Source organism: Typha latifolia, chromosome 3, assembly GCF_019914945.1.
Source record: "Typha latifolia isolate L0001 chromosome 3, TyphaL0001v2, whole genome shotgun sequence".
Classification (NCBI taxonomy): domain Eukaryota; kingdom Viridiplantae; phylum Streptophyta; class Magnoliopsida; order Poales; family Typhaceae; genus Typha; species Typha latifolia.
Genome location: NC_133088.1, coordinates 15,573,166 through 15,585,426, shown reverse-complemented (window position 1 = coordinate 15,585,426; position 12,261 = coordinate 15,573,166). Strand labels below are relative to the sequence as shown.

The 12,261-nt window shown below is 35.4% G+C and overlaps 2 protein-coding genes across 2 annotated transcripts; both read right to left on the bottom strand.

Moving 5' to 3' along the window:
- Positions 1-532: 532 nt before the first annotated feature.
- On the bottom strand, positions 533-1,747 carry LOC140784968 (dehydration-responsive element-binding protein 1G-like). Its single transcript, XM_073132621.1, has one exon. It carries the CDS (start codon positions 1,485-1,487, stop codon positions 867-869), a length of 621 nt encoding a protein of 206 aa, XP_072988722.1. The 5' UTR covers positions 1,488-1,747; the 3' UTR covers positions 533-866.
- A 3,363-nt stretch (positions 1,748-5,110) lies between these two features.
- LOC140784967 (uncharacterized) lies at positions 5,111-9,587 on the bottom strand. The gene is made up of 9 exons (XM_073132619.1): positions 9,400-9,587; positions 9,097-9,145; positions 8,363-8,451; positions 8,197-8,253; positions 7,589-7,651; positions 7,441-7,506; positions 6,636-6,722; positions 6,422-6,515; positions 5,111-5,825 (listed from the first exon to the last, which is right to left on the bottom strand). The coding sequence occupies exons 1-9, from the start codon at positions 9,502-9,504 to the stop codon at positions 5,347-5,349; spliced, it is 1,089 nt and encodes a 362-aa protein (XP_072988720.1). The 5' UTR covers positions 9,505-9,587; the 3' UTR covers positions 5,111-5,346.
- Between the last annotated feature and the right edge of the window lie 2,674 nt (positions 9,588-12,261).

Genomic DNA, 12,261 nt, shown 5'->3' with positions numbered 1-12,261 from the left:
ATTTACTGTTCTTCTCCAAATAAGAGCCCGAGTAATCTTTCACGCTATCTGGGCCGCACCATACTGCGCTTGCTCTTTGGCGCTAGCTGCAGTTACTGCTCTCCCTGTCATATATTTGCGTCCAGAAACACTTCAAATCTATATTATTTTAAGATATATCAATCTGAAACCTAGGGATATGCATGTATATTAATTTAGTAGCTTGCTTCAGCTTAATTTCATTGGTGAAATGGTTAGATTAGTTTTAGGTTTGCAATTTTTGGGAGCCCAAACTCTATGGGCTCTGATGTCTTTTACTTGCCAAGCCGTCAGACGTATCCTTAAAGGACGTCTAAAAGCCCTAGCTACGATAAGTGGACCCGACAAAGTGCTATATATATATATATATATATTGCACGTATCTAAAATTCTCTCTCACTATCAACTTGGTTTTCCCTATTTAATGCTAAGAAATCCCAACGTGCTTAATTAGGATTGAGTTCGTATAATTAGAGAGTGAAAGGGGGGAAGAATCAAGCAAGAAACACGGCACTGCTGAAAAGCTTCGATTTGCTCGTATATTAAAGAACCACATTTTTTAATTAATCCAAACTTATATCCTAATTAATATCTCAAATCCAGTGATTTGAGAGGTAAAAGGCCAAAAGAGCCCCTTAATACCCCTTACAGCTACTTTTGATTAAGCAGCTATTATAAGCCATATAGACAACCCTGTGTTACCTCCAGAGGCTTTATTCATACAGCCCCTGTTTCTTATTCCTGCTTTATCCACTTTCTTTTTATAAACCTACCAAAAAAATATTAAAAATAGCGACCAAACTTATAAACTGTACACCTACGAGGCCACGAGAAGCACCACTCTGACTTCAAAGCGTATAATTCCAAAGCCCCATATCACCACCGCCAGTCAACTCCTCCTCTGGATTCACGCTCTGCAGTGGTGACGGCGGCGGCGGCGGCGGATCTATCAGCATTCCTTGCGCCATGTCGAGATACCCCTGCATCCCGAAATCCAATCCGTCCTCCAACGCGAACGGGTCGAATTCTTCTTCCACCGCCTCCTCCCCTGTTCCGGAAGAAGACCCAAAGCAGCCATTTTTATCGCCCTTGGACCTGAACTTCTCCGCCGCCTCCGCCGCCGCCCGCTGTATCTCCCTCGGGCTCCTGATGCTCGGGACCTGCAGGACGCGCGGCGAGTCCGCGAAGTTGAGGCAGGCCGCCCTGCCGCGGAGGGCGAGGGCAGCCACGTCGTGCGCTCGCGCCGCCATCTCGGCGGTGGGGAAGGTGCCTAGCCATATCCGAGACTTCTTGTTGGGCTCCCGGACCTCGCAGACCCACCGGTCGGCGTTGCGGCGGCGCACGCCCTTGTAGACTGGGTGCCGCGTCTCACGGAACTTGGTGCGGCCGGCCCGGCGCTTCGGCGGCGCGGAGGACACGGTGGCGTAGGCCTCCTCGGAGGAGCAGTCGCTGCTGACGGATGAGTCCATTTTTGGATGTCGATTAAGTAAGTGTTCGTGAGAGGGAGAGAGTGAGTGATTTCGAATGAAGAGAAAATGGGAGGGAGATTATATAAAATAGTACGAATCTAGTAGATGCGAGAAAAAGTCGCTTTCCAAACACGGTAACTCGGTCTGCCAGGTTGGGGGATTGAGATATATAGGACCAGCTGGGATGAGGAGTAGGCGCTCATCCAGAAAGTAGCGACTTTCCTTTAACCCGTTTACCGGGTCATAGGCCTCTTGGGTCAGCAAATAAAATTTTAGTTTGGATTTTCCTTTTTACATATTATTTTAATCTTATTTTATTTTATAAATATTGACAGTAATAAATTCTAGTTAGTTCAGCACTCGTCAACATATTAACTGATCTGAATATTTATCTTCTCTTTTCATTAAATATAAGAAAATAATAAGAAGACGAACCCCACCAAATAAAAAGTAAAAAAAAAAGAAAAAGAAAAAGAGACGGTAGTTAAAGTTGGAGTTGGATTCCTGTGGGTCCAAAAGGAAGGAAGAGGGGGGGAGTTTCTGGCGGCTTAGATAGATAGATAGATAGATGCGTGTGGATGTTGCGGGGGGGGGTTCGTTGGTTCCTGGAACTCGCGCGCTTCAGTTTAATAAGCGTGTGTAGGATCGATGGGGCCCAAGGGAAGAGAAAGATGCAACGTAACGTGACGTAGTAGTAGGACTGGACTTATTAATGGATACCGTGGGTGGGTTTAAATTAATCTGGGATGGATGGGTCGCAGTTTTGTACTTAGGACAGTGTTCATCGAAAATGATTTCAAGCCATCTTATTAAGTGAGATGGCCAGGGGGCAGGGGGCAGGGACCCATAACCCATAACCCATAACCCATAACCCATCGCGTTGGTGACCGCCCGGCCTATCTTGCTAGGCGTAGGTGCAACCGTGTGGGCGAGGACATTAAAATGAAGTGTTTACAGTACTATCAATTAATTGGATTTTATGGACTTTGTTATTTGATTTTCTGAGGATTGAATCTAACGCTACATTCAATGTAATACATTCTGCTTTGATTTTTTTATTATTTATTTATTTTCAAACTGTATGGTTCTTTATTTGTCTATGTTAATTCACGGCCTAGTCCGAGAGCTTATAAAAAGTGGACTCATATGTCCATTTGAACTCGGGACTTTGGTATTAAGCTGTTTTTTTTATTATACTTTATATATATATATATATATATTTTGGGTTTGAGAGAGATTTATTTAGTAACTATTAAATATGTAGAGATTTTATATTTGTAAATGACACGTGAGCATAACATAATTTAAACTTATTACCGTAGAAGTAGAAAGGATGAGAGAGAGAGAGCTGTCTTCCAGAAAAAAAAAATAGCAATTATATCTTTGATACCATGTGAATTTACCAACTATTTTTAATTCCGCTGATTTAAAATCTATATTTTTTATGCTTATCAAAATATCTCTCCGTGAGAAAAAGTGTTAAAATATAAATATAAAAAATAACTACATTTTTTAGAGTATTTAATAAGTTGACACTCTAGGTACCGCGAACCTTTGGTACACTTGCAGACATAGCTATCCTTAGTGTGGAGCCACATATATCCAGTAAATTTTATAAATGTAATGCTACTTTTAATCTTAACCACTCTTTTTCTAAAACTTAGTATGCTAACATACTAAGTGAGTGGCCCCTCCTAAATTACAAGCCAGTTTCCCCCCGGCAATCCCTGAATATTATTTCATCCGATAAGATCCATTCAAGAATGATTAGAACAATGATAACTAAGTAGAAATGGACCCATTATGTTTCTTTCTTTCTTTCTTTTTCTTTTTTTATATAAAAAAAGATAGCAAATAAACTGTCAGAATACCGTTCAATCATTTATTCACTGTAGACATATTGACTATTAAAAAACTATCTGGGCGATTTATACCATACACTAATATAACTTATAATTTTGCATCCTACTTGTTTTAATTTAATTAACAGTTTAATCCATTTTTTATAATAAAAATGACTATAGCACTTGTGAACCTATTTCAAAAGGTGGAGAAAGCCACCATCACTACATGACTTTTGTATTTTTTTTTTATTTTCTATTTATTAGGAGAGAGAATGTGTACTTTAGAAATAAGGAGGTAGGTATGAAGAGAGAAAATATATATTATATATTTTTCTCCTACATCAGCATACTTATACTTTATTTGTTTTGATATATAACACTTAAATGTTTGATACGAGGTTCAATATATATTTTTTTATGTACAACAGTGATGTATTTTGACATACATTCTATATAATTCATATTATATAGATATTATTTTCTATAATATTTATATAGAGCACCAAAATATTTTGACATACAATTATAGCTTTAAAATTAATATATTTGGATTTCATATATACTTATTCTAGATTCTATAAATACTAACTCTAGATTTCATAGTTACTAATTACGAATTAATTCCGTACCATAACAGTGCTGTGCACACTCCAACACGAGTTTAATATACAAACTTGTATGCTCTTAGATGAAGTGTGTACTTGAGCGACAAAACAATAAAATAAAATATTGATTATTTTGAAACTTGGAGTTTCTTTTGGTGAGTTCTTCCAAAGATATTATAATATAACTGAATTCATTTTTTTTTAGTTAGTATTTTTCAGTTTTTTTATATGCTAATGTTGGATTTTATAGATACCTATTCCAAATTCTATAGTTATGAAATTTAAATTATATTATTATAATTATATATAAATTAGATATAATAACTCTATATACACTCTATTAGAAATAAATAAATAAAAAACCATTTTACACAGTGTCGAATGGTTAGCTATGACTACTTATAATTTAACTATAAGTAATTTCTGAGTGTACTCCTCTCATTCGAGCCAGCGAAGAAGCTATCACAAATATTTTTCCTCTCAATATATGTAAACATAAAAACGAACGGTTACTGATTAAGCTGATAAAGAAAGCGAAGTTTACTATTTTTTTCTAAAAATATCTAATAAGACGAGGAGAAAGCGATGCGAACTCTAGAAGAAGTCAAAAGTGATCGGTGTCGCTGTACAAATTACGTTATCTAATCTTGGGAACACGGTTGACAGTTGGGAGCCGGTGGTTAAGGGGGTATGGAAACGCGTAAGAACAACGACGTCGTCGGATTTAAAGTTTAAACCGCCCCCGAACAGTTGAATCAACAGACTTTGGATCATTCTCGTCCTTTCGAGAGACAGCTAGCTATGATAGATTCTTCTTCTTCCCCAACTTTCATGCCAATTTTGGCGTGCTGTTGATGCGGAGAGAAAGTCTTCGTACGAGGCAACAAAGCCTACGGGTCACGTCACCCAAACCATGCCACGTATGAAGAACCGTACATGTTTCTTTTCGCAGCTTGTCTGGTCTCAGTCACGAGGTTACTGTTGTACGAGGAAAAGGTAATAAGGTATGCTCTCTTCGTTTTGGTGTTGTGCTTCCACTTCACTCAATAGGAGTGTGTAATAACAGGATCCAGTAGGCTTCTTTTGTACAGGAAAAAATATTAATACCCACAAGAAAAGAAAAAGAAGAAGAGTTTAGAGTTCAACGGAACAATCTAAACAGTGAGACATCAGCGTAGAGCATCTTCAGCGAGCCCATAAAAAGATTCGATAGACTGGCAAGAAGAACAACAACTATTAGTCTAATTGGTGCTGTGCTTTAGCAAATAACATATTCAATTGATGCTAACCATAAAAGGCTAAATAAAAAACATCTCAAATAGCGACTCAACAAAAGGGTTTTGAGCAGTATCAACCGTAAGGGTTTGTTGTTCACAAAATTTATCCTACGGAGTCACCAGGATCAGCGCGCTATTGAACATTTGGAGGTGGAGGTGGTGGCAGGGGCCTCATACCAGCTTGTTGCGGTGGTGGGGGTGGCCTCCACATAGGAGGCGGAGGCATACCACCTCCGGAAGGGGGTGGGGGTGGCCTCATCATACCTGTAGGTGGAGGCGGTGGCATATTAGGTGGCGCATGCATCTGAGGCCTGAACTGAAGCGGTGGTGGCTGCATGGAAGGCGGTGGAAGTGTTTGGCCAGGTTGTGGCTGACTAGGCCAAGCCGGTGGCCCTGAAAACTGCATGGGAGGAGGAAATTGCCCAACCGGCGGTGGTGGGGGCCGAGCTGGCGGCACTTGACCTGCTGGCATGGTAAATGGTCGAGGAGGAATTGGCGCACCAATACCGCCATTTGCCTGGGTTCCATTAGCAAGGGTTGGTGGCCCACTTGCGAACATGGTGTGCGGTCTGTTCTTCTGTGTTCCTGGGTTGCTAGCCGCTAGAACTCGCTCTGCATATTGACAACCACATGTGTAAAGATAAAGAATTAGTTGATATCAAATAACAGCAAAACCAGATAAAGATGATAGTTAAGCTGAACATCAAGTAGAGTAGCACTATGGTTTTTGTTACTAAATCTCCATATGGAGATTAAAGAGAAGATCAGCAAGCTCCAAATAAGACAGATGTTGACAGTAGCTCATTTGAGGGAAGTACATTAGCTAGAAGGGGGGCGCATTTGCACAATCTTCTCGGCCAAGGATAATATGCTAGAAGTATATTTTTTAACAGTCAAAATGCATGTATACATGGTTAAATAAGAATGAATTGACGTGAATAGTTGGATATCTACATCTCCAGTCTAAGAGAAATCTTGATATAATCCACTTTCTAAAGTAGTTATACATAGCTGATAACTCCCATAGCATTATGACTATCTCCTTCTAGAATTTGATTTTATGCACCAGAATACTATCCTTGTATAACAAAGAGCTAATTGGAGGGACCAGCTTTGGTTAACTGCCATAACACTATCTATAAATTCACTCAATCAAGCAGACATAACAGATGCAGAAGTTGTTCTGTTTTGTGATGGAGTTACTTTACCTGCTGGAGTGCCATGTCGCTCTCCTTTTGTGTCTTTCTTATAAGCATACGAGACTGTAATTTGACGGTTACAGAGATATTGACCATTCATGGCCTATATAGAAAGAAAAAGATGTGTAAAGATCGAAAGAAGCTGAAATTCTCACCCAGTAAGAGAACTTGGAGATTTCTATTGATTTTTGTAAATTTTTACAATGGACGGTCAAGAAAATACCTCTATTGCTGCATCAGATGTCTCAAAGGAGTCATAGCTAATAAAACCAAAACCTCGTGAATTCCCAGTCTCTGGATCTCGCATTATCTGGCAAAATAGGATAATTTTTAATCTATTCACATGGTCAAGAAAATGGTGGGAAACTAAAATAAAGAAGCAACAATGGGGGGCTGAAGATGAAGCAACAGTACATGCTAGTATACTTCCAAAAACATGAAAGCCAACAGTCCAAAGAAGTCAAATCAAGCAGCTATATGTAAAACTTATAAACTGAGTTGAAGTGATCCTGAAAGGACCTAAAAGAGATGACGATTAGCATAAAAAGAATGAGAGCTATCCTGATTCTATTATGACCATGAGATCATCATTCCAATTACTTAGTTCCTTATCTTTCTCCGAAATTTGTTGCAGTGTTTTATTTGATGCGTGGGCAGACATAAATTGACCACAACATACCAAACTAAATGTATTGGGTCTATCTTTCCTGGTTGTCCTACTAACCAACTTGTCAACAAACAATCAAGTATAAATGGGTTCGCTATGAATTGGTAAACAACTACCTACTTGCTTTCTGCAACATCTAACATATTCAGGTAATACAAATATTATTAAAAGTACTCCCCTGAATAACCAATAATTGCATATGTACCGGCAATAGTTCCCTTTGTTAGATATCTACTTGTACAAAAGATTTATGATGAATGATACTGTCAAGATTGAGTTCAACAGATTTTCAATAAATCATTGTATATCTAACTTTTATGGATGATGCCAATAAACAAAGGTAAATATTTTGACGCATCACCTTAGGATTAGTTACAATGACTCCAAAAGCACTGAATGTATCGTAGAGAAGTTTCTCGTCCACATCCTGCAAGAAGATAGCAAAAAAGACACTGAGCCACATGTCCTATAATTGATGAAGAAACAGCCAATGGCAAAAGATTTTTTACCGGGTCAAGATTGCCAACAAAAAGGTTTGCCCCTACATCCAAGCTCTTTTTATCTTGGGAAGCCTAAAATAAGATAGATAATTAGCAAAAATCCAATTAATTACTAACTTTAATAGTGATTAGTACATGCACATGCAGGGATAGAAATATTAGGATTCAAAACAAAAGCCATAAAAGAAAGTCGACATAAAAGCATGTTAGAACACATCAAATTTAAATGATAATGCTTCAAGACTCATGTAACCTTTATCCTCCTGCATCAATTTGCTTTCCTGCAACTATTAAGTGAAATTTTTTGATGGAATGCCTACATTTCTACATGGAAAGAATTAGGAAAATTGCATGATAAATATTGCTTTAGGGCATATTTTTAATAACAGCCAATGCAATATCAAATTGTACATTCTAATGTTCTCAATGGCCTCCAAAAACCTTTAGAAATAGCACGTGCTTAAATAACAAAGCTACATAAACAACAAATGCTTGAGGAGCTGTAGGCATATTTCCTTTTACATTCTTTTGTCTATAAGGTTAACTTCGACAATTAATGAAGAGAAATAATAGAACACAAGAAGTGTTGTGTTGTTGAAAAATGAAATCAATCTCACCTTATTAACTCGTATTGGCTTGCCGTAAAGTTTAATCATATTCAAAATCTTAATGGCCTGCAAATACTCAACCAGAAAAGAAATCAGTCACTAGAAATTAAGGCTACGTGTTAGTAACATATTCACTTAAAGACATTTAAGTCATGCATGTAGATGCAAGACTTACATAATCTGCATCTTCTTCACTCCGGAACTCAATAAATCCATATCCTTGATGCAGATTCGTAACTCTATCTTTAGGAACATACACATTAACTGGAAGGAAAAGTTGACCACATATTAGCACTTGCATATTGCCAATGTACAACAATTTATAGTACCAAAAAGAGGACGATATCAATGTTACAATTCCAATGATTAAGGTTATATACCTCTTGATTGCACATGACAAAGACTACTTAGTAAGTCAAGAAAGAAGTGAGAGGACAAAAGAAAGTTCAAACTCATCCGTTTCAGTTTCAGTTTCAGTAGTCCAAATGAGTCAGTTGAGGAAAAAAAGTATTAATGTAATAAAGTAGAAAAAATGAGGGTAAATGAGTAAGCAAAAGTAGAGGTAAATATTAGCTACCGAATTAAAAATAAGTAAGAAATTATTAAAAAAAATGGATGTGCTAGAAACCTTTTAAAATGTACATCTGTACATGCATAACTCTAAATCAGCAAGCTTGTAGATGTTTACCGATTCTATGACTTTGGCAGTTACCTGCCTTAAGGTCTCAGATTTATGAATGCCTAAAACACTGGACCAATCCAAACACATAAGAAGCAACACAGGATGACACAGAACATATGGGCATAAACTTGTACAAGATAAATCTAAAACCTGAAAAATTAATGGGAAACAAGCCACAGTTTGCAAAAGAAACCAATCTAAGATGGCAAAGCAGCGTTTTAACTTACCAACTGGCCCCGCTTGTACAAATAATTCCCACAGCAGCTCCTCTGTAACCTGTTAAAACCAAAACTATTACTCTAATAGTTATAGCAGAATTATTAGGCCTAATTAAAACCCTAAAAGCGCATCAATTCACGGAAACCCTAGGAACCTTGAAGCCTAATAGGTTATTAAAGACTCTTACAATATCTAATTCATCAAAATTGCAGAAGCTCGTGAAAACCCTAGATACTGACGGAAGGAGACTAATCGAGAGCATATATAGGGGAGAGGGGAGAGGGGGGAGGGGAGGGGGAAAGGTGGAGGACCTGGGGGTCGAGATTGCCGACGTAGGTAGTGGCGTCTTGATTGCGCTCGGCGGAGTGCTGCCCGAGAAGGTTCGCTCCCACGCCCGGGGCGATGCGAGTCGTCATCTCGCTCCTCTCTCTCTCCGGGATCGCAGCACAGTAGCTGTGTGGGTTTTGGAGAACCGAAGTCCCCCGTATAAACCTCGTGATGATCTTTTATTTGGGCCTTAATGGGCTATATATATACACACACACAAATACTTCAAATGCCCGACTAAATTTACCATCATAATTTTAACATGTATATAATAGCCGATTTTTATACTCCGTCTTAGTTGCAACACCATATCTAGGGCTGTCAAAATAATCGAGCAAACTTAAGCTCATTTTAAAAATAGCTAAGCCGAACTTAATCTTCAAAATAAGCTTGAAAATAATTTCAACCCATCACGAGCCAGCTCGATCAAGTAAGCCTGATAAAATTTATTTTTAAAAGAATAGACTCATAATAATATATATATATATATATATATATAATAAAATATTAGTGATATTTTTTATACTATACTTATGTTCTAAAATTTGCTAATACATGAAGATTTTCTATTAGTTTGTATTTTACAGTTGAGTTAGACTTTATTTTAAACTTGATTTCAAGTCTAACTCAAGGACTCGAAAAATAGGCTTGGAATTACTTGTTGTGTTTGAGCTCAAAATTGGCTCAAAATAAAATAATTTCAATTCAAATTTAATTACAAATATAAGCTCAAAATTATTTGTAATTTAAACTTGATTAGAACTAAGCTTGATGAAGCTCGGCTCGATTACACCCTTAACTATATTGCATTAAGAAAGGGCATACTAGTTAAAAGATTCCATGCGCACATATACTTCAATTTAAATTTAATTCTCTATTTTTATATATTATTAAATTTTAGTTTAAATTAATTTTAAACTGATAAGAGATATATGTAAGTAATTAAACAAACAATCACTATATATAATTTAATTAAATTTTCATCGAGTTAACCATAAAAAAAAACATCATACCCTTATTAAATACATATATAACTCTAAGTTAAGGGTATATATATATATATATATATATATATTATTAGATTAATTATTATAATAAATATAATTGTAAAAAAGTTGTACGAACACTATATATGAATATGAAACTTAAAAGAGTAAATACGTAAATAAGAAACAAATTTGAGGGTCCACATGCAAAAAAAACTCGTTAAACAGTCGAGTTTAGAATGGTATATATGCATGTAAATAAGATTTTTTTTATAGGATATACATACAAGAAAAATATTACTTTTTAAAACTAAGATTATAATTTAAAAATAAGTAATCACTTCTTGAACCGATTATACCACTTAAGTTTTCAGTGTTTATATTATATCAATAAGTACATCAATTTAGATCTCTCTTAGTCTTTACTCTAGAAAAATATATATGTTGGGCTTAATGGGCTCTGAAGTAGTATATGATTGGATTATAGGCCTTAGTTATCGATTGATGGATGCGTAAGCGTTGTGAAGTTCCTACCCAATATGAACACGAGACTTTAGAGTGCGTTTAGTTGTAGAGTTAGTAAGAGTAGAATAAGTCATCCCTAGGCTTATTTTAAGAATAACATATATCTCGGGATTATTTATCCCATATTATAATTTTAATATACTTTTTGGCTTATATAAACTATATATATATGGGATAACTAAATAAAATTACATTATTATACTCAATATAAGAGAGTAACGTTAAATTACTATTTAAAATTATTATCAATTATCTCAAACTTAAATTATGTTATTAAATATTATTATATTATATTATATTAATTATAAAAATTAATGAGGTTCAATTCAAAATAATCAAAATTGAAGTCAAAAGTAATACAAAATAATAGAATAAATTATATAAAAGATGTTTAATAATATATATATATATATATATATATATATATATATAAATAATATGGCCATATTTTAAATAAATATAAAATAAAAAAATAAAAATAACATTTGAGTAGCTAAGAATTTAGTTTTGTTATTTATATATCTAAATTTATTATTTATTATATAAATATAATATAGTAATAATGTCTATATCCATCATATATTATCTTATCCCCAGGTGGGATGCTATATTCTTTTAGGGAATATGACATTCAGTACAGACTATTAATCTCATTTATTAATTTCATATTAAATAAGAGATTATGTTGAGCCTACGGGATAATTAATCAAATTCATCTTTATATTCCTTAAATAAATGCACACGTAGCACCGATTTAATCAAATAGGGGATTATATTTATATATTTAGTGAGGCCATAAGCCTTGAAACTATTTAAACCGGTAGCTCACTGACTTAATAATAAAGAATATAGAGATCCATTCACTGATGCCATGAAAGTTGCAAATATAGGATTTATTATATACATTTTTTAAAACAATTATCCATATCATATAAATGCATTTTATCAATTCATGATTTTCTCTCTCCACTTTGCAATCATTAATCATATAAATTATTTATAAAGTTTGTGGGCAAGACAATTTTTTTTAATGAAAGAACGTTATGATGCTCATGACGCTACTTAAATGTTCCTATGCATAACACTATTGTAATTGTTGGGAGAGGTTGACGAGTACTGATCCAAATAAAATAAGATTTAATACAAAATTTTATAATTTAATTAAACCCAAAAGCCTTGGTTATCTATATAAATATTTTCACTTTTGACTCTCTTTTTAATGTGTGACTAAACCATCATGTGTATTTAACGACTATAATCACAAATTAAAAAAGTAATACGAGGGGACCGAAGAATTGAGGGGGCAAGATAAGAATTATCAATCCCACATAGTTA